This window comes from Pleurodeles waltl, chromosome 5, assembly GCF_031143425.1.
Source record: "Pleurodeles waltl isolate 20211129_DDA chromosome 5, aPleWal1.hap1.20221129, whole genome shotgun sequence".
NCBI lineage: Eukaryota > Metazoa > Chordata > Amphibia > Caudata > Salamandridae > Pleurodeles > Pleurodeles waltl.
The window spans coordinates 1,552,228,835-1,552,249,903 of NC_090444.1; the positions used below are offsets into that span (position 1 = coordinate 1,552,228,835).

The window sequence follows — 21,069 nt, forward strand, 5'->3', positions numbered from 1 at the left end:
GAGGAGGAAGAAGTAGGGGAGGATGCTAGTTCCAGGGAGAGAGGACATCTGAGCCTAGGTGAGGAGGAGGAAGATCGGTCCTCACTGCACACACTCACTAGGTTCATACCCAAAGCAAACTGGGGGAAGGGGGTCCCTTCATAAGGAGAGAACCTGTCCATTGGGGAAAGATAGCAGGAGGCCAAGCTAGATTTTATAGCTTTGGAGGCAGAGAAGCTGGCCCTAGAAAAGAAAACGCAGGCAAGGGAAGAGAAAAGAGATGGTGGCAGCGACTGCCTATGTAGAGGGGGATGACATAGACAAGTGGCTGGGGGCCTCTGAGTGGGCCCTCCAGATGAGGAGAGTTAAGCATCACTACTGCGGGTTCACTTCTTTGGGAGTTGGTCCCAAACTCTGGGAGGGATAGGCTTCTGACCTTAAGTGGAGAGGAGGCAGATTCATACCTTGGCATGAAGAGGTGCTTAACTACAAAGTTTGGTCGAACCCCAGAGCAGTATAGGCTCAAGTTTAGGGACACCCAAAAGACAAGCACCCAGTCCTGGGTGGACTTTGTAGACATCTCAGTTAAGGCACTAGAGGGTTGGATATAGGGCAACAAGGTTAGTAACTTTGAGGGGCTTTACAATTTGATTATGAGGAAGCACCTTCTAACTAACTGTACACAAGAAAAGCTCCGCCAGTCTCTAGTTGACTCTAAGTTGACCAACGCCAGAGAGCTGGGGGAGGCAGTAAATGACTGGGTAAGAACTAGGGTTAACCAGAAACCCTTAGGGGGTGATCAGAAAAATGGAGGGCATGGTTCTTCTCAGGGGAAGAACCAAGGGAAAGATGACAAAAAGTTCAAGGAGTCCTCACAAGAGTCCCCAAAAACTTCTCAGGATGGGGGAGCCCCGAGCCATTCCACTTCTAAGGGGAAAGGGTATCAGGGGAAGCATTATGATCCTGTTAAGGCAATAAAGTTTCAGGAGCTTGCTAAGGCCGGCAAGTGCTTTGAATGCCATAAAACCTGGACACAAAAGAGGAGATGCTATATGCTGCAAGAAGCCCCCCACTGGTGGGCAACCCCATTGGACTGATAGTGTAGGGATGGGGGTGGAAGTTAGCCCCGGTCTGGGATCAGTGAAGACAGAGGTCACCTTAGTATCTGTGGGTGGGGTGGACGTTGCAACTATGGCCACCTTACCTCCCAGCATGGAGAGGCATAGGCAGAGGCCTAAAGTCAAAGGGACTGAGGTGGAAGCTCTGAGGGATACAGGAGCCAGTGTGACAATGGTCACAGAGAAGCTGGTTTCTCCAGAACAGGTCTTACCTGGTGTCTTCCACCAAGTAACTTATGCAGCTAGCAGAACCAAACTCCATCCCATGGCGAGCCTGGAATGGGGAGGTGTGTACTTACCTGCCCTTACCAATAACCCATTTCCAACACTGTAAATCTGCTTCGACTGTATGCACTATTTCGGAAGATTGTGTCTTAGCATATCCTGTTTTAATACTAATAGTGGCAGTCATTGGAAGGTGCCTTTTCTGAATGGTAATACCTGGAAACATCTTGCACTGCATCAGTATTTCCCCTTGCACTTCAGAAGTGTGCCCTTAACTTTTTGAATGTCTTTGGATACTCTCCTGGACCCAGACCTGGGCCCTTTGAAGTCCACCAACATTCCAGGATGTTTTTATATTTACTATATTCGAGTGTGACAGCTCTCTGGGTGACGGTTGTGATATGGTCTAGTGTCAATGGCAGTGACATTACTAGATGGATCAGCCTGGAGGTGCTCACTTTTCATGACTAAAGTCCTCTTCATCAATGTCAGGGATAGGCTCTTCACATGGATCAGAGTAAGTGGTGAAGCTGAGCGTGCTGGTGGCTGCACTGCAGGCACAGGACTGGTGGGTCTATCCAGGTTTTTTTTTTTTTTTAGGCATGGGAACATTCCAAGTTCCTCTGTTATGGCCTCTTCCAAAATCAGATTCTTTTTCTTGGATCACACTAGATTGGCTCATGTTGTGGGGGGCCACACAGTTATTTGCCCTGCATGAGACTGAATGTATATTTTCCTCTGTATGGCCTCTGGTTGCTCTGCCAGTTCTAGAGAAGTCGCTGGCTCACTCAACGCTGGTGTTGATGCTTGTTTTCAAAGTTGTCTTTGGAGTTGATTTCAAAAATGTACTTCTGGGCCTCAGTGCCAAGATGGTGCCTCTAGGCACTGAGGCTTAGTGCCCTTGTTTAGAGGCCTTCCCAGAAACAAGGTAGGCTGTTGCTACAGAGGGGGTTTGGGACACTGGTTGGGCCATCTATTGAGGTCTTTTCTGCACCACTTTTGGGGTAGAAGCGTGGCACTCTCAAGGCCAGTACTTGACTTGCATTCAATTCCTGATGGGGTCGAGCTTCAGAGAGCAGAGACTGCGAGGGCATTATCAGTGAAGTCTTTATCCTGGCTGCTGATTTCACTGGAGAACCTGCAAAGTGTTGGTCTCTGAAGTACAAGTCTACGGAGGTCAGCCATTTTGGACTGTGCTGACTCTGGCCTCTCAGAATCCCAGATGGTCCTCCACCTCTCTCTGGCAGAATATGTTCCATAAGCAACCTCAGCACTGAGAGTGGTCAATAGGAGAGCTCTTGTGCTGCATTTTGTAGTTGCAAAAAGAACAGACGATGAATGTAATGCTGAACAATGTCAAACATTCATCCCCAGTCGTCAATCTAGGCCTAAATCCATTGTTTTTTTGCAAGCCATTCCACTTTGGACCCAGCCATATGCAAATCAGTTTTATCCCTGCTTCTCCTGCCTGAGCATACTCTTCCTACTTAGGGAGACAATGCAAAAAGAACTGATGATGGACGGAATGTTGAACAATGTCAAACATTCATCCCCAGTAACAGATCTGGGCCTAAATCCATAGCATTTTTGCTCACCACGCCATTCCAGTTTGCCCCCAGCCATTTGCAAATCAGTCTTGACCCTGCTTCCCATGGGAATAGTTCAGCCTGAACTGCCAGGGCAGGTCCAAAGTAGCCTGGAAACAAGCATCCTCAGACTGGTTTTGGGGTATCACCCCTCATCAGCCAGACTATCTTGAACCTGGTGGCATAGCGAGCACGGGGCACATGTCTGGGCATACTCTTCCAAAATAGGGTGACAAATGCACAAAGAACTGATTTTGAAGTTGGCCACAGATGTCCCCTTCAATAACAGAAGGTCTTATTTTTAAAGCCCTGGCAGGCTGAAAAGTTAGCTTTCTTGTGGTGCCTTGGTAAAAAAAGGTTAAAAATAAAAAAAACTCTGGGGAGGTCTGGCCTCTAATTTTCTGTCGCAAGAATAAGGGCTCCATAACCCACTCCCTACCTCTTATTCTCATACAACCTCCAGTCTGGGTTGATACCACAACAGGTGGTGATTGTACAGTGTTTCCGGGTGTTGGGGGATAAGATTCTGGTCCTTGAGGCTAAGTGATTATCCTTTGTAATGTGTGGGTCCTAAAGCTCTGGAACTAAGTCCAAACTCGGTAGCAAACTGCAACAATAAAAGGTGGAGACGTCCTGGTACATTGCGGGTTTTGGGGAGTTAAATCCAAGTTAACTTGAAACAAAAATCTCTTCCTCAAAGAAAAACAACTTGCAGCGTCCGTGCCCAACACTAGATAGCAGGAGTGGTGTAGCATTCGACCTACAGAGCAGCACATGCTAACATACCATAACGTTTGACTGTAAATATCGAAGTCAGAATTTTCATTCTTATATCATGAAAGACTCATTCAATTAATTTAAATGTACTAGAACAGAAATTAACCACATCAGCCCTGCAGTTGTGTTGATTTAAGATACATTCTTTCTTTATATCTGGTTCCCCTCTATTAGTGAGGTCCGGATTAAAACTTTGAAAGCAGATGCTTCGCAAAAATGGATGGCACATGGTATTTATTGGTGCTTACAGATTTCACAAAACATGTAGAGAATGCAGTTTTTTGCAAAAAAAATTGTTGGATTTTACCTGTCCCCGTTTCGCAGGTTTTTAAACTGAGTTGCTAAAAGGCACATCAGAGTTGGTCCCAATCTGCTTCCGGGAACTAGGTCCTCTACCATCAGAGCTGGAAATAAATCTATGTTCAGTGGTGACCCATATAATCTGCAATAGAAGGAACATGTAACATATTTACCAAATTTAAATACTGAATAAATAACTTTGAATTAAATGTTTGTTTTGTAAAATCACTGAAGGTAGCTAACACATAAATTAGTGTGTTGTTCAGTTTTATTTTGAGATGCAAATACTCATCTTCATAATCGTTATTCTACGGAAATTAAACAGAATAATCCGGAGATATTGGTTTATAACGTTGCTCTGCACTTTAATATCCCGGGCCCTACCCTTGCAACCTCTGCTCGGCAGTTTACAATACGACCCATGGACTTTTGGTGATTTCACGTCCTGTAGTATTAACAGATTCAGAATTTTGTTTTTAGAACATGACTTTTAGCACTTCTTTAAATTGCTTAAATCAGCTGCCATGTGTAAAATGTGCTCTAACACGTCCTATCCTAGTATGTTAAAACTTAAAGATCCGCCGTTTCGTTTCAGATTATGTACAAGCTGTCCTTAAAAAAACATTTTGAAACATTTTAAAACTATTTCTTCCATTAGCTCAATTCCACCTTACACTATAATTTAACCTAGAGTCATCAAATACCAAGCATTACATCCAAGTGCTGGAAAACTGAAAAACGAGGATATTATCTGGAAGAAATGAACTTAGAGCAATTAAGATCAATAGCATGTAATCAGCACACCACCATATTGTCTGGCCATTAAAATCACATGGCATTTGGACATGATACAATGAACAAAAGAGGAAGAAAAAATCATGGGATCAGAAGAAAAACATGATAGAGCACGAAGTATCATGATCATTAAAGGTGAAAAACATCCGCTCCCAAGTCGAGCAAGCATTGGCATAGCCAATAGGTCTTTCCTTTGAGACCTTATAAGTATTTAGCCAATAGCACATTAGCCTGGATACTACATCATGTACTGTTACTTCACATGTCACTAGTGAACAGCTACAACCCCCCAAGTATGGGCATCCGTGCCATTTAATGAAAATATGATACAGTCTCTTCGAATTTCAAAAACGTGTATTTTTTTCCAACAAAGAAGCTTTGACACTAATAGATACATTATAGCACTGCATTGAGAAGCGCTTCCTTAGTGTTATTTTATTACAACTGGTAGTCTAAATCGAGAATTCTGACAATATGTTTATTTTAGTTCTTCTTTGTCAAGAGAACATTGAGAGCGGTTTACAGAAAATACATTATTAATGTCTAAGTGCTGGATGTAAATAAATATTTTTCTATACGGACTCCCCGAACAAAGTGTGATATTGGAATCTGAACTGGACTAAATTGTACTTGCTGCTAACGAGAACATGATAGTGCCACTGCGTATAATGCTCCTTCTATATAGGTTTAAAAAAAATATTTTGGGAAAAAAATGGAATTTAGCAATTAACGTCTCTAGAGAGGAGATCCGAGACCTACGATGATGAATTTAATTAAAATAAAACCACTCTCTCAGAAGCCGTGGGATGAACTACTCACCAGCCAATTAAATTGAAGTTCGTAATTATCAGGACAACCATTGCTCTTCTTATACTGAAGAGACTCAGGTTCGCTTCCGTTTTCATCACAGGCCCCTGTAAAGAGTGTGTCTGGACAGATTTATGAAGCACGTGGTGTCTGTGAGAGTGCAGGAAATTGTGCATTTCATTTGCAGGCTTTTTCACACCAAAATGTATAAAAGCTTCGAAATAAACTAATGACTTAATTGAACTTGGCAGGTATCTAGGAGCACCCTTTTCAATATCGGTCTTTATCAGTATTCACAAGCCAATAGAGGTTGACAAGTCCTTAAGAACGCACAATCCCTGTTGAGAAGCTCTGGAAGTGCCCAAATAAAAATATTACAGTCCTATCGTAAAGTGCAGGGATTACATATTAACATATTGCATCTCTGCTAAGAAGTGCAGTGGTGGTACTGTGTAACTAAAGATGTTTTAGTCTTTTCTTAATTACTTGATGATCTATTGCAAGTTCAATTACTGAAGTGGCTACTTCTCACTACATATGTCTGTGACCCCTTGTTGTTCTTTCAGTGGGTTATGTTTTTCTGCAATTTCAGAACTTCCCGTCCCACAACAGCCAATCCACTGGTCGAGCATATCATGGATGTTGACAGCGAGTGGGAAGGATTCTCACTGTATGAACTAACCTAGGATTGGAGTACTAGAAGTTCCTTGGCCAATCCTAGAGTGCTGCACTAAAACTGACATTAGCTACTGAGTTGTAGTAACAACATTTAAAAACATTCAAAGGAAAGAAAAGAAAAAAACATTCCTATTCATAATGTGTGTGTGACCTTAAATACATAAATATGGATACTCACATAATCTAATTCATTAGACAGTGAATGGTTGTTTCAACGCTGTTCATAGTTCATTCAAACACTGTATAGTCATCACACACTGCAAATAATGTGCCGATTACCCCTTAATCATAAAATGGGTTAGTACCCTCGATCCCGCTCTCAATTTCTGTATATCAATCTTTAATTGTCTCAATGTGTGTCTTCCAGGACTATAACCACGACTCAAATCCGAAATAAATATACATTTAACCGGGATTGTTATTATATGATTGCAGCGGTCTGTCGTACATTATTTCATTACCAATCTTGATCATAATGAAAAGAGCCTCTGGGAGGTGGTGGCCCCCATGGCTTCTGGGGCAAGAAACGGACCCCCTTTCTATTTTTTGGTGTTTGTCCCGGGGAGGCGGTGGTTCCTGAGGGTGCAGGGGGGCACGCAGCCCCTACACTGAATTTGATTGAAGTCCAGGGGAGGTGCTGGTCCCCGCGGTTGCAGGTGGGCCCTCCCGCACAGAATTATATTGGAACATTGTGGAGGTGGCAGTCCCTGGGGCTGCGGCAGGGCCGCATGGCCGCTGCATAGATTTACATTAATGTCCCAGGGAGGTGATAGTCCCTGGGGCTGTCGGGAGGCAACACAGCCCCCGCATTGATTTACATTAAATTCCCGGAGAGGTGGTGGTCCCCAGGGCTGCGGGGGGGCGCATGCCCCCAGCATTAATGTACCAATGCCCCCAGGATGTGGCCCACCCGGAGGCTTCAGAATTACGAAGCGCACAGGCCCGCGCTTTAAAAAAAAAAAAGAATTTTTCATTTTCACCGGATCCACCACCAATCATAGTGCACATTTAAAAAAATGCTTTTTAGATCGGAAGGGGGTCCCTCTTGAGCCAGAGCTAAGGGGTGAGGGTGACTCTGCCCTGGCCCCTTTTCTTTTTTCTTTTTTTTACATTTTGTTGGGGACTCGGCTGAAGCAGAGTCCCAACATGGCTGACAACACTTCCTTGTTGTTGTAGTGTTGGCAGCCTTTCAGATCTCAGCACAAAATCGAGAGGGGTCGCAACTCCTTCGCTTCCCTATATATATGATTTTTGATTTTCTTTTATTTCTCACAAACTACTGAACGGATTTACACCAAATAACAAAAAGGCCTCTTTCTGCACCAAGAGCTCCCTTTCTGCCAAATTTGGTGTAATTCTGTCCAGTGGTTCAGGCGCTGGACTCTGGAGAGGTTTGTCTTTCCATCTGCAAAAAAGGTATGCTTGACTATCCCCACTGCTTTATTCCTCCTAATATTGCAACGACTACTTTGATTTATAACGTGCTACACATTCAATCTCTGGACATTTCCCTATTGCGTTGCGCAATCCCTTTGAAATGAGTATTTTGTTTATCACTCTATGTGAGCATAAGGCTTCGTAGTTAAGAGCAATACATCTGACAGTTTGGCCTGCAACAAGTCATGCTGTCGTACAAAGCCATTAACTTATCTCAGCTTCCAGCATACACTCATTCATGGATGTGGCTGCCAGAAGGTAGAAGGAGATCAACTGCTGCCTTTCAGTCTCCATGAAAGGAAGTGCAGCCTACACAGGCCCAGGCGCAAAACTCTTCACTGCTTCTGTGACAGAAGATCCTCTAGAAGCCACAGCTTGATCTGAGGTCAGATGCTCAGGCCCAAATATTTTGGTGTCACACACCCATAGCCCAATCCAGAGCCATTAGGATGACTTGAGCCAGGTCACTCCTTTTTAGAACTCCTGGCATGAGAGTCAGTGGCAAGAAGGTGCAGAGCAGCCCTGTGCTCACTACACAAAGAATGCATCTTTGGAGAAGAGACGTCTTGGTAACTTTACCCTGGCTCAATCTCTTAACCACCATGTTCTCTGTAAAGGTTAAGAGATGAAGCCAGGGTTCTCCCCATTTGTGAGCTGCTAGGCATCAGCAATTGAGCTTCCTCTCCTTGGCAGTTAAAGATCCTTCCTTGCAATATGCCTCCAGGGAAATGCCAGCCAGCTCCAGAGGCACAGTGCCTCCAAACAGAGGACCCAAGACCCCACCCTGCCCTGCCCTGCTTGTTGCATTACAACATGGTGGTGATGGTGTCCTTAAGAACCTGACCAGCCTATCCCTGATGGACACCAGGAAGGCCTTCAACATGAAGCAAATTGGCCACAGCTCTAACAGATTTATGAGTATTTGGGGTTCTGTCAGAGACCAGGCGGCTTTCATATTCACCTCTCTAGAAGGCCTCCCCCACCAAGTAGTGATGCACCTGTCACCACCGCCAAGTCTGGATGGGGTAAGGAGAGGGATTTGTCACTGGTCCAATTGTGGTCAAGCTGCCACGACTGCAGGTCTTTTGCAATCACTTCGAAACCTGGGTGAAATAGAACAGGTACTCTTGTGTGTGGCCATTGAGACTTGCAGAGCCCACTGCAGAGCCCACACATTCCACTGGAAAATTCAGGAGACAAGCAGGCAAAGTATCTTCAGAGCTATCCTCACTAACACCGAGGTCAGACGTTGAAACATTAGGATCATACCTCGAATGTCCCAGACTTGTTGGACTGGAGGAAAGATCAGAAAGGCCCCTGTGCAGGATGGCTCCAATGAAGGGGAACCTATGGGAAAGGAAGTTTATTGAAAACCCCAAGAAGTCTAGAGGTTCTCTGTCATCTGGAGGTAATCTGTGACTCACTGTAGTGAGTCTGTTTCAACAACTATTAGTCAATATAGGGGAAAGACTGGCACTCCTGATATCTGAACATGGGAAGCAACCACCGCCAATACTTTGTGAACACCAGAGTGCCACTAGTGAGGTCGAAGGGCAGCACAGCAAATTGAAAATACTCGAGACCCACCTTGAATAGCAGGTAGTGCCTGTGGGCCTAAAGAATTGGGATGTGAATATAAGCATCCTTTAGACCCAATGCTGCCATCCATTGGGACATACGCTGCCAAAGAGGCCTGGTTGGCATCTGCTGAATCATGGCCTGACTTCCAAAGGCACCTTAGAGCTGAAAGCTGAGTTGACAACATTGCTATAAAAGAATAATGCTACTTACTGTGCAAGCATCTGTTTTTCTTCAAATAAGTCTTTTGAGTCACAGAATGTACTGTGACTCCCCCCGTGCGGGTGATGTACACAGGCACCGACTCCATGTTAAATTCTTTTTCGTACAGTGGGTGAGCCTATGTAGGGAGTGGCAAGTTAAGGTAGCATGTTGACCATGTGTTTTATGAGTGTAAGAAAGTATGCGACAAACGGGGAGCTCTGCAGCAGACAGGTGCCAATGAGGAAGATGGTCACATGGGAATCTACAGCACTACAAACTTACAGGGTAAGTAACATTTTCTGTTCATAGCATGTGTGGCTGTAGATAAGCATTCTCTGCATAGGCTGTAAAGGTGTATCCTATGTAAGTGATGGATAGCTCATGAACACTGCATTTGTCTGCTTCAAAGTTCGTGGCTCTGTCTGGCCAAACATACCCTGACGACAAGCTGCGAAATCCAGAAATTAATGCTTTGTACAAATGATGGGGTCGACCATGTGGCCGCCTTGCATATGTCAGCTAGGGAGTTATTGACTAAAAAGACCACTGTTGTACCTTTGTTGTGGGTAGTGTGTGTCCTAGCAGGAGGAAGTAGGATTTTTGTTTTTCGCTTGGTGGTAGCAGGTCTGGAAGCAATTTACTATTGACATATCTATGACCACCTTGGCCCTTGTGGGGTTTGCAAAGGCAACAGAGAGCCAGTCAGGCTTGTAGAAAGACTTTCAAGACTTAGGCCCTCATTCCGAGTTTGGCTGGCGGCAGTAGCCGCCAGCCAAACGGGAACCGCCACTTGGCCGCTCCATTCTGGCTTTCCCGCTGGGCCGGCGGGCGCCCGCCAAAGTAGCGCCCGCCGGCCCAGCGGGAAAGGCCCTGCAACAATGAAGCCGGCTCCGAATGGAGCCGGCAGAGTTGCAGGGGTGCGACGGGTGCAGTTGCACCCGTCGCGATTTTCACTGTCTGCAATGCAGACAGTGAAAATCTTTCTGGGGCCCTGTTAGGGGGCCCCTGCACTGCCCAAGCCAGTGGCATGGGCAGTGCAGGGGCCCCCAGGGGCCCCACGACACCCGTTCCCGCCATCCTAGTTCTGGCGGTGAAAACCGCCAGAAACAGGCTGGCGGGAAGGGGGTCGGAATCCCCATGGCGGCGCTGCAAGCAGCGCCACCATGGAGGATTCTCCCAGCCGGGGGTAATCCGGCGTGAAACCGCCGGACCGGGCTGGGCGACCGCGGCTTCACAGCCACTGTCGGAATACAAAAAGGAAGCACCGCCAGCCTGTTGGCGGTGCTTCCGTGGTCGTCGACCCTGGCGGTCGAGGACCGCCAGGGTCAGAATGACCCCCTTAGTCCTATTGATAAAGTGCATGCAAGTCTTGCCCTTGGACACCATCTTCGCCCCCATTTTCCTGAACTCCTCAGTAAGTACCAGCTCTTGTGTCTCGTCCTACTGGAATTGGTCACAGACAGGACAAGTCCTACAGAGTTGACTATGCCAAATGGGTAACCACCCCTATGGTCACCCTTATCCTTGCAGCATCAAGATTCTTGCCCTCTTTGTCAGTTCCCAGGGCATCACCTGCTGCCTGAGCGAAAGCCTTTTGTTGTGGTATGGCCGGCTAAAGTCAATGGGGCATGGTTTCTGATGTAAGGAGGGTCACTGGGGAGGGCTAATACTTTTTTCACTACCCTCATTGTTACTATCCAAGCCTTCATGGGCTCCTTGAATGCCTTAAAGGTGGATTTAAGCATGCCTTTCAGCATGAGCAAAAAGTGCACATCTGCTCTGAATTGGAGAGCATTTCAATAATGAAGTCCTCTTTCTCCTGGAGGATGTGTATGTCCACCTTATGGAATACGGCTGCTCATTTGATGATCTAGTTATATGCTGTTGTATTCTCATGGGGAGATTTCCTGACGGGTAGTGACTGAGGTCTTGATCACACGGGGGATCAACACTGGTGCTGCCCTTAAGGTCACCAATAGGTCCTAGCTCAAAGGGCATATCAACAGAGCCAATGAGGTTGCCTCGGTCCAAAAAGGAGAGTGGAGATCCAATTAGATGCCCCTGGAAGAGGCAGCAGGGTAAGAGTAAGTGAGCGCAACAATGGTTGTGGAAGAGGAGATGGTGGTGGAAGAGGAGATGGTGGTGGGGGACAGAGTGGTGGAGGTGGGTGCGGGAGGAGAGAGTGGTGGAAGTGCAGCATAATGGGGAAGGCTAGTGCCCTTGTCTCTGTTTCTCGGGCATCAGGTCCAGGGTCAGGGCCTCTGATATGGGTTTCTCCTTGATGGCAGATCTCCTCTTAACGCGGAGTTTCTGCCGGCTTTTACAGAGGTGTTCTGGCTGAGATTTTCCCTATGCCGGGATAAACAACTAGAAACTTTTGTCTCACACTGAGCTCTACTCAAAGCCTTCGCAGGATTGTGTTCTTCGAATCCTTGGACCCACCCGTTGATGGTGCTCTCAGAGATGACCCTGGCTTCTGAATTGCAGGGGCATAGGCAGCAGTGACTCCATCTAGAGCAGTGTTCTGACTTGGCATGAGGCCTACTATGAGGCTTGGACCGCTGGTCTTGGGGGAATCAGCTGATCTTTCTCTTTTTCCTCTGGGTCAGAGACGCAGGAGATGGATTTGGGCTGGTTATTTCTTGGTGTGGCAGAATGCCAGAAGTAATGTCGCCCTCTACTTCCGTGCCACTAAAGGGGAGATATTGGCGTCGGACTGCTGATGCATCTTCCAGTGCACCAAATGCCTCTCCCTTCAGTATCATAAGTTTTTATTTAAACAGAAGGTGAGGCAAGATGCGCACAAGGTGACGTCATAGTCTGAGGTTAGACAGAGGTTACAAACCAAGTGATGGGCCGACCACAGGTACTCTGAGTGGCACTAAGGGCAGTTCGGGAAAAGAGTCTGCTCCATCACCACGCAAGGTGTCCAAAGTCATGTGGACTAGGGAGGGCGCAGGGGTCCCAGCATTCAGAGATTCAGTTGTTGGGCGTCGGTCTCCAAAGTCTGATGACAAAGGGAAATGCAGTCAATGAATAGGTTCTTCAAATGCTGTGTACTGAAGTTTCACAGCATGGACACAAAAAAACATGGGAGACATCTCAAGTCTCGGAGTACCTCAATAAATGTCCAAGTCCATTGGCAGAAAAAATGATCTAACATTACCTCAGTGTGAATTGTCGATAAAGGAAGGAGTCACAGTGCATCCCATGAATCGAAATACAACTTCTAGGAAAAACAAAGGTCTGAGTCAAAGACTAGATGAAAGGACCATGCAGACCCTGTGTATCTACAGTCACACATGCTACGAATGAAACAGTTACTTACCTTTGGTAATGCCATACCCCCTTCGCTGCCAGGCCTTTTCCCCCTCCTGTACCGAGCCTTTTTTTGGCTATTTGGGGCAGTTTGCGTTTAGGCCCTAATAACTTTTTCTTCACATAAGCTACCCACGCCAAATTTGCGTCCTTTTTTCCCAACATCCTAGGGATTCTAGAGGTACCCATACTTTGTGGGTTCCCCAGAAGGAGGCCAAGAAATTAGCCAAAATACAGTGAAAATTTCGTTTTTTTTTTAAAAAAATTGAAAAAGGGGCTGCAGAAGGCGGCTTGTGGTTTTTTCCCTGAAAATGGCATCAACAAAGGATTTGCGGTGCTAAAATCACCAGCTTTCAGGAACAGGCAGAATTGAATCAGAAAACCCAATTTTTCAACACAATTTTGCCATTTTACTGGGACATACCCCATTTTTACGATTTTTTGTGCTTTCAGCCTCCTTCCAGTCAGTGACAGAAATGGGCATGAAACCAATGCTGGATCCCAGAAACCGAAACATTTCTGAAAAGTAGACAAAATTCTGAATTCAGCAAGGGGTAATTTGTGTAGATCCTACAAGGGTTTTCTTACAGAAAATAACAACTTAAAAAAAAAAAAACAAAGATTGAAATTGAGGTGAAAAAATCTGCAATTTTTCTCTACGTTTTATTCTGTAACTTTTTCCTGCAATGTCAGATTTCTGAAAGCAATATACCGTTACATCTGCTGGATTCTTCTGGTTGCGGGGATATATAGGGCTTGTAGGTTCATCAAGATGACCTGCACCCTGCCTTGGGTTTTCATTCTATACCGGGTATACAGCAATTCATTTGCTGAAATATAAAGAGTAAAAAATAGCTATCAAGAAAACCTTTGTATTTCCAAAATGGGCACAAGATAAGGTGTTGAGGAGCAGTGGTTATTTGCACATCTCTGAATTCCAGGGTGCCCATACTAGCATGTGAATTACAGGGCATTTCTCAATAGACGTCTTTTTTACACACTCTCTTATATTTGGAAGGAAAAAATGTAGAGAAAGACAAGGGGCAATAACACTTGTTTTGCTATTCTATGCTCCCCCAAGTCTCCCGATAAAAATGATACCTCACTTGTGTGGGTAGGCCTAGCGCCCGCGACAGAAAATGCCCCAAAACACAACGTGGACACATCCCATTTTTTGACAGAAAACAGAGGTGTTTTTTGCAAAGTGCCTACCTATAGATTTTGGCCTCTAGCTCAGCCGGCACCTAGGGAAACCTACCAAACCTGTGCATTTTTGAAAACTAGAGACCTAGGGGAATGGGGTGACTTGTGGGGCTCTGACCAGGTTCTGTTACCCAGAATCCTTTGCAAACCTCAAAATTTGGCTAAAAAAACACATTTTCCTCACATTTCGGTGACAGAAAGTTCTGGAATCTGAGAGGAGCCACAAATGTCCTTCCACCCAGCGTTCCCCCAAGTTTCCCGATAAAAATGATACCTCACTTGTGTGGGTAGGCCTAGCGCCCGCAACAGGAAATGGCCCAAAACACAACGTGGACACATCCCATTTTTTGACAGAAAACAGAGGTGTTTTTTGCAAAGTGCCTACCTGTAAATTTTTGGCCTCTAGCTCAGCCGGCCCCAGGGGGCAGAAATGGCCTAAAATGAATTTGCCCCCCCACCCCTCAGGGGAGCGACCCTTGCCTACGGGGTCGCTCCCCTTGCGTGACGGCGCAAAAAAAAAGATCCCCAGTGCCTAGTGGTTTCTGCCCCCCTTGGGGGCAGATTCACCTAAAATCGGCCGATTTGCCCCCAAGGGGCGCAGAATGGTCTAAATACAATTTGCCTCTCCAGGGGAGCGACCCTTGCCTAAGGGGTCGCTCCCCATCTCTAAAAAAACAAACAAAAAAATAAACACAATTTTTTTTTTAGCCCTGGCGCCTGGAGGTTTCTGCCCCCCCCCCGGGGGCAGATCGTCTAATAACAATAGTCCGATCAGCCCCGGTGGGGGGGGGGGGGGAACGAAATGGCCTAAAATAAATTTGCCCCCCCGGGGAGTGACCCTTGCCTACGGGGTCGCTCCCCTTGCGTGACGGCGCAAAAAAAAAAAAGATACCTGGTGCCTAGTGGTTTCTGCCCCCCCCCCCGGGGGGCAGATCGGCCTAATAACAATAGGCCGATCTGCAGAAATGGCCTAAAATATATGTGCCCCCCCCAGGGAGCGACCCTTGCCTATGGGGTCGCTCCCCTTGCCTGACGGCGCCAAAAAAAAAAAGATCCCTGGTGCCTAGTGGTTTGGGCAGATTGACCTAAAATCGGCCGATCTGCCCCCAAAGCGGGCAGAAATGGCCTAAATACAATTTGCCCCTCCAGGGGAGCGACCCTTGACTAAGGGGACGCTCCCCATCTGTAAAACAACAATTGGCCTAATTAAAATAGGCTGATCTGCCCCCCTGGGGGGCAGAAATGGCCTAAAATAAATTTGCCCCCCAGGGGAACGACCCTTGCCTAAGGGGTCGCTCCCCTTACGTGAAATTCCCTAACAAAAAAAAAACTCCCTGGTGTCTAGTGGATTTTGTCCCCCTTGGGGCAGATTGGCCTCATAAAAATAGGCCAATCTGCCCCCAAAGGGGGCAGAAATGGCCTAAATATAATGTGCCCCCTATGGGAGCGACCCTTGCCTAAGGGGTCGCTCCCCACCTCTAAAACAAAAAACAAAACAAAAAAAAAGAAATTATCCCTGGTGCCTAGAGGGTTCTGCCCCCAGGGGGTGCAGAAAAGGCCTTAAAAAAAAAATGCCCCCCCCCGGGAGCGACCCTTGCCCAAGGGGTCGCTCCCTTATGTCAATGTCATTTTAAAAAAAACATCCCTGGTGTCTAGTGGGCATTTTGACAGCTGGATTGCTTTCAATCCGGCTGCCATAACGCAGAGAGAGACTTGAAAGGGAAAGAAATAACTTTCCTTCCCTTTGAAGCTTCTCTCGGCCTCCCCCACGTGATCGGAAGAGAAATGCAAAGCATTTCTCTTCCGAACGCTGTGGAAGCTGAGCTTCCAGCGCGATGGGAGGAGGCTCTGTGACAATCAGCGCGCGCTCGCTGACGTCACAGGGGGGGTGGAAGTAACCATTACGTCCGCGGCACAGAAGGGGATATATAGTAATTACCTTTGAATTCTCCCCAGGCATCAGACTAGATTACAGAAGGTTTTTCGTGAGCTGTGCTCTTGCACTCGCTTGGTGGCATTGATCGACTGCGTCCGTGGTCGACACTGTCTGCATAGGAAGTGACATCACAGTTCCTACATAGCCATCAGCCAGGCATGCCAATGTCAGTATCTTTTCACGATTTTCATCACCAGAAGTGCAGAGCCATGAAGAACACTGACCACTGGTGTGTCAAAACTAGGGCCCTGAAAGGGGTCATCCATCTCCCTAGAAATCCATTTGCAGAGAGGGAAGGGTGGGTGGGTCAGTAAGGAATCTTCAGCTAGATATAGTCTCTACCAGAAAAGGATTTGCTAAAGGTAAGTAACTTGTTTATCTGATAGAGACTTCTAGCTTCAGATTCCTTACCTTTGAATAGATACCAAAGTAATACAACCCCCGGAGGTGGGTCTGCGAACGAGTTTCAAACAAAGAAACTCTTGCAGGACCAAACGGACAAAGTGCCCATCCTTACGGACCTGACTGTCCAGGTAATAATGTTTATTAAACTTGTGCCAAGATGCCCACTGCTGGTGCAGATGTCCAGGACCTGAACTCCGTGTGCTAATGCAGTGGTCGCAGCTTTAGCTCCGGTGTAATGAGCTCGCAAACCTTCAAGAGGTTGCTTTTTGGCCAGTGCATAGCATATCTTGATGCAGAGTATGACTGTAGGAAGTTGGCTCTGTATGTGCTATTTCAAAGTAAGGAATAGCATGCACAGAGTCCAAGGGTTCCCCTTAGAGGTAAAATAGTGGTAAAAATAGATAATACTAATGCTCTATTTTGTGGTAGTGTGGTCGAGCAGTAGGCTTATCCAAGGAGTAGTGTTAAGCATTTGTTGTACATACACATAGACAATAAATGAGGTACACACACTCAGAGACAAATCCAGCCAATAGGTTTTTATATAGAAAAATATCTTTTCTTAGTTTATTTTAAGAACCACAGGTTCAAATTCTACATGTAATATCTCATTTGAAAGGTATTGCAGGTAAGTACTTTAGGAACTTTAAATCATAAAAATTGCATGTATACTTTTCAAGTTATTGACAAATAGCTGTTTTAAAAGTGGACACTTAGTGCAATTTTCACAGTTCCTAGGGGAGGTAAGTTTTGGTTAGTTTTACCAGGTAAGTAAGACACTTACAGGGTTCAGTTCTTGGTCCAAGGTAGCCCACCGTTGGGGGTTCAGAGCAACCCCAAAGTCACCACACCAGCAGCTCAGGGCCGGTCAGGTGCAGAGTTCAAAGTGGTGCCCAAAACACATAGGCTAGAATGGAGAGAAGGGGGTGCCCCGGTTCCGGTCTGCTTGCAGGTAAGTACCCGCGTCTTCGGAGGGCAGACCAGGGGGGTTTTGTAGGGCACCGGGGGGGACACAAGTCCACACAGAAATTTCACCCTCAGCGGCGCGGGGGCGGCCGGGTGCAGTGTAGGAACAGGCGTCGGGTTCGCAATGTTAGTCTATGAGAGATCTCGGGATCTCTTCAGCGCTGCAGGCAGGCAAGGGGGGAATTCCTCGGGGAAACCTCCACTTGGGCAAGGGAGAGGGACTCCTGGGGGTCACTTCTCCAGTGAAAGTCCGGTCCTTCAGGTCCTGGGGGCTGCGGGTGCAGGGTCTCTCCCAGGCGTCGGGACTTTAGGTTCAAAGAGTCGCGGTCAGGGGAAGCCTCGGGATTCCCTCTGCAGGCGGCGCTGTGGGGGCTCAGGGGGGACAGGTTTTTGTACTCACAGTCTTAGAGTAGTCCTGGGGTCCCTCCTGAGGTGTTGGATCGCCACCAGCCGAGTCGGGGTCGCCGGGTGCAGTGTTGCAAGTCTCACGCTTCTTGCGGGGAGCTTGCAGGGATCTTTAAAGTTGCTGGAAACAAAGTTGCAGCTTTTCTTGGAGCAGGTCCGCTGTCCCCGGGAGTTTCTTGTCTTTTCGAAGCAGGGGCAGTCCTCAGAGGATGTCGAGGTCGCTGGTCCCTTCGGAAGGCGTCGCTGGAGCAGGATCTTTGGAAGGCAGGAGACAGGCCGGTGAGTTTCTGGAGCCAAGGCAGTTGTCGTCTTCTGGTCTTCCGCTGCAGGGGTTTTCAGCTGGGCAGTCCTTCTTCTTGTTGCAGGAATCTAATTTTCTAGGGTTCAGGGTAGCCCTTAAATACTAAATTTAAGGGCGTGTTTAGGTCTGGGGGGTTAGTAGCCAATGGCTACTAGCCCTGAGGGTGGGTACACCCTCTTTGTGCCTCCTCCCAAGGGGAGGGGGTCACAATCCTAACCCTATTGGGGGAATCCTCCATCTGCAAGATGGAGGATTTCTAAAAGTTAGAGTCACCTCAGCTCAGGACACCTTAGGGGCTGTCCTGACTGGCCAGTGACTCCTCCTTGTTGCTTTCTTTGTTCCCTCCAACCTTGCCGCCAAAAGTGGGGGCCGTGGCCGGAGGGGGCGGGCAACTCCACTAAGCTGGAGTGCCCTGCTGGGCTGTGACAAAGGGGTGAGCCTTTGAGGCTCACCGCCAGGTGTTACAGCTCCTGCCTGGGGGAGGTGTTAGCATCTCCACCCAGTGCAGGCTTTGTTACTGGCCTCAGAGTGACAAAGGCACTCTCCCCATGGGGCCAGCAACATGTCTCTAGTGTGGCAGGCTGCTGGAACCAGTCAGCCTACACAGATAGTTGGTTAAGTTTCAGGGGGCACCTCTAAGGTGCCCTCTGTGGTGTATTTTACAATAAAATGTACACTGGCATCAGTGTGCATTTATTGTGCTGAGAAGTTTGATACCAAACTTCCCAGTTTTCAGTGTAGCCATTATGGTGCTGTGGAGTTCGTGTTTGACAGACTCCCAGACCATATACTCTTATGGCTACCCTGCACTTACAATGTCTAAGGTTTTGTTTAGACACTGTAGGGGCACAGTGCTCATGCACTGGTACCCTCACCTATGGTATAGTGCACCCTGCCTTAGGGCTGTAAGGCCTGCTAGAGGGGTGTCTTACCTATACTGCATAGGCAGTGAGAGGCTGGCATGGCACCCTGAGGGGAGTGCCATGTCGACTTACTCATTTTGTTCTCACTAGCACACACAGGCTTGTAAGCAGTGTGTCTGTGCTGAGTGAGGGGTCTCTAGGGTGGCATAAGACATGCTGCAGCCCTTAGAGACCTTCCTTGGCATCAGGGCCCTTGGTACTAGAAGTACCAGTTACAAGGGACTTATCTGAATGCCAGGGTGTGCCAATTGTGGATACAATGGTACATTTTAGGTGAAGGAACACTGGTGCTGGGGCCTGGTTAGCAGGGTCCCAGCACACTTCTCAGTCAAGTCAGCATCAGTATCAGGCAAAAAGTGGGGGGTAACTGCAACAGGGAGCCATTTCTTTACACAAGCCCCCCCCAGCCCACAGGCCAGGAGACTCAGCCCAAGCTGGGAGAGTCTTCCTAGTCTGTCAGGCGAGGAAGAGTAGGAGAAATAGGCTGGTTAGTTGCAGGGCCTACTCTGCCTTACATCCTTCTGTTCAGGTCATTCCCTTTGGGGAACTGACCTACTTCCACAGTGATAGGACCTAGTCTGAATTGCCTCTTGTCTGCCTCTTCAATGTCTCCACCCATTCTTTCTATTTTGGTCTTAGAGGTATCCACCTCTGCTAACCTTATCTTGGCCAGGGTTACCCCTAGCTTACCCAGAGAGGTTACCCAGAGCTGGAGTAACCCCACCATGACCAATAGGGTCAGGGGGCCTAACTTGCTATTTGGCATGGGGTCAGACCACCAGGCTAAGGATAGTGCAGCCATAAAGGCTAACACCCAGCAGAGGCCACTGACAGCTGTCAGTGCCCAGAACCACACCTTTAGCTCTTCACCTAAAAGGGAAGGGGCTAAGTTACAGGCCTCTTTGGGTTCAGGTTGCCTGTCTGCTGTATTAGAGTGGGGGGTTACCACATCTTGTAGTAAACACCCTTCTTCCACTCTTTCTTCTGTTAGCTGAGGAGCCACCCACTCAGGTTTAACAGTTGCCTGACTAGCCAGGACTTCTTGTGGGTCAGGTTGGACTTTATCAGGGCCATTTTTGGAGTTCTCCCCTACTGGAGCAGAATCTCCTTGGCTTGCTGTAACCTTGGCTAAAGGTTGTCCACCCTTCCTACTCTGTTTTCTTTTCTTCTTCTTCTGGGGCCTGCTTGCATTTACTGCAGAGGCAGGACTTCCAGAATCCTTGGGAGAGGACTGGCACTGGACCAGTTCCTCTCTTGGGCTCTGACTAACCTCTGGGTAGTCATTTCCAAGGAGACAGTCAAGGGGGAGGTCTGTACTGACTACTACCCTTCTCCAGCTAAGAGTGCCACCCACTTCTATGGGTACTAAAGCCACAGGCCTCTTAGTGACCCTGTCTAGGCTAACTCTTACCCTGGCAGTCTCACCTGGGATGTACTGGTTTGAGAGCACCAGCCTGTCATGCACAATAGTGTGACTGGCACAAGTGTCTCTCAGGGCAGTGGTTGGGATTCCATTCACCAGTAGGTGGTGGAAGTGTCTACTTCCCTCTGGAATCTCCAACTCACCTGTTGGGCCCTGTTTCCAGTTGAAGGCTATGAAGACCTCCTCATCTGAGGAGTCATCTCCCATGGCTACACTGGTTACCCCTGGAATTTTGTTCTGGGGTTTGTTTTTGGGACAAGAAGTGTCCTTGGTGTGGTGCCCAGACTGTTTACAGTTGTGGCACCATGCCTTAGTGGCATCCCAGTTCTTACCCTGGTACCCACCTTTGTTTTGGGTTGTGTCTTGGGGCCCACCCACCTGTTCTGGTTTTTGGGGGCCTACAGAGGACTCTTTTTCTTTGTTTCTAGTGTCACCCACTTTCTCCTGGGGAGTTTTTGTAACCCCTTTCTTTTGGTCACCCCCAGTGGAAGTTTTGGTTACCCTAGTCTTGACCCAGTGGTCTGCCTTCTTTCCCAATTCTTGGGGAGAAATTGGACCTAGGTCTACCAGATACTGATGCAACTTTTCATTGAAGCAGTTACTTAAAATGTGTTCTTTCATAAACAAATTATAAAGCCCAACATAGTCACACACTTCATTTCCAGTTAACCAACCATCTAGTGTTTTTACTGAGTAGTCTACAAA

General features: G+C 47.4%; 1 protein-coding gene across 1 annotated transcript in view; it reads right to left on the reverse strand.

Moving 5' to 3' along the window:
- Positions 1-21,069, reverse strand: part of PXDN (peroxidasin) — a 584,135-nt gene that overhangs the window by 143,089 nt on the left and 419,977 nt on the right. Inside the window, exon 18 of the mRNA XM_069235854.1 lies at positions 3,993-4,127. Within this exon, the coding sequence (XP_069091955.1) occupies positions 3,993-4,127 (135 nt within the window). The remainder of the gene's footprint in view (positions 1-3,992; positions 4,128-21,069) is intronic.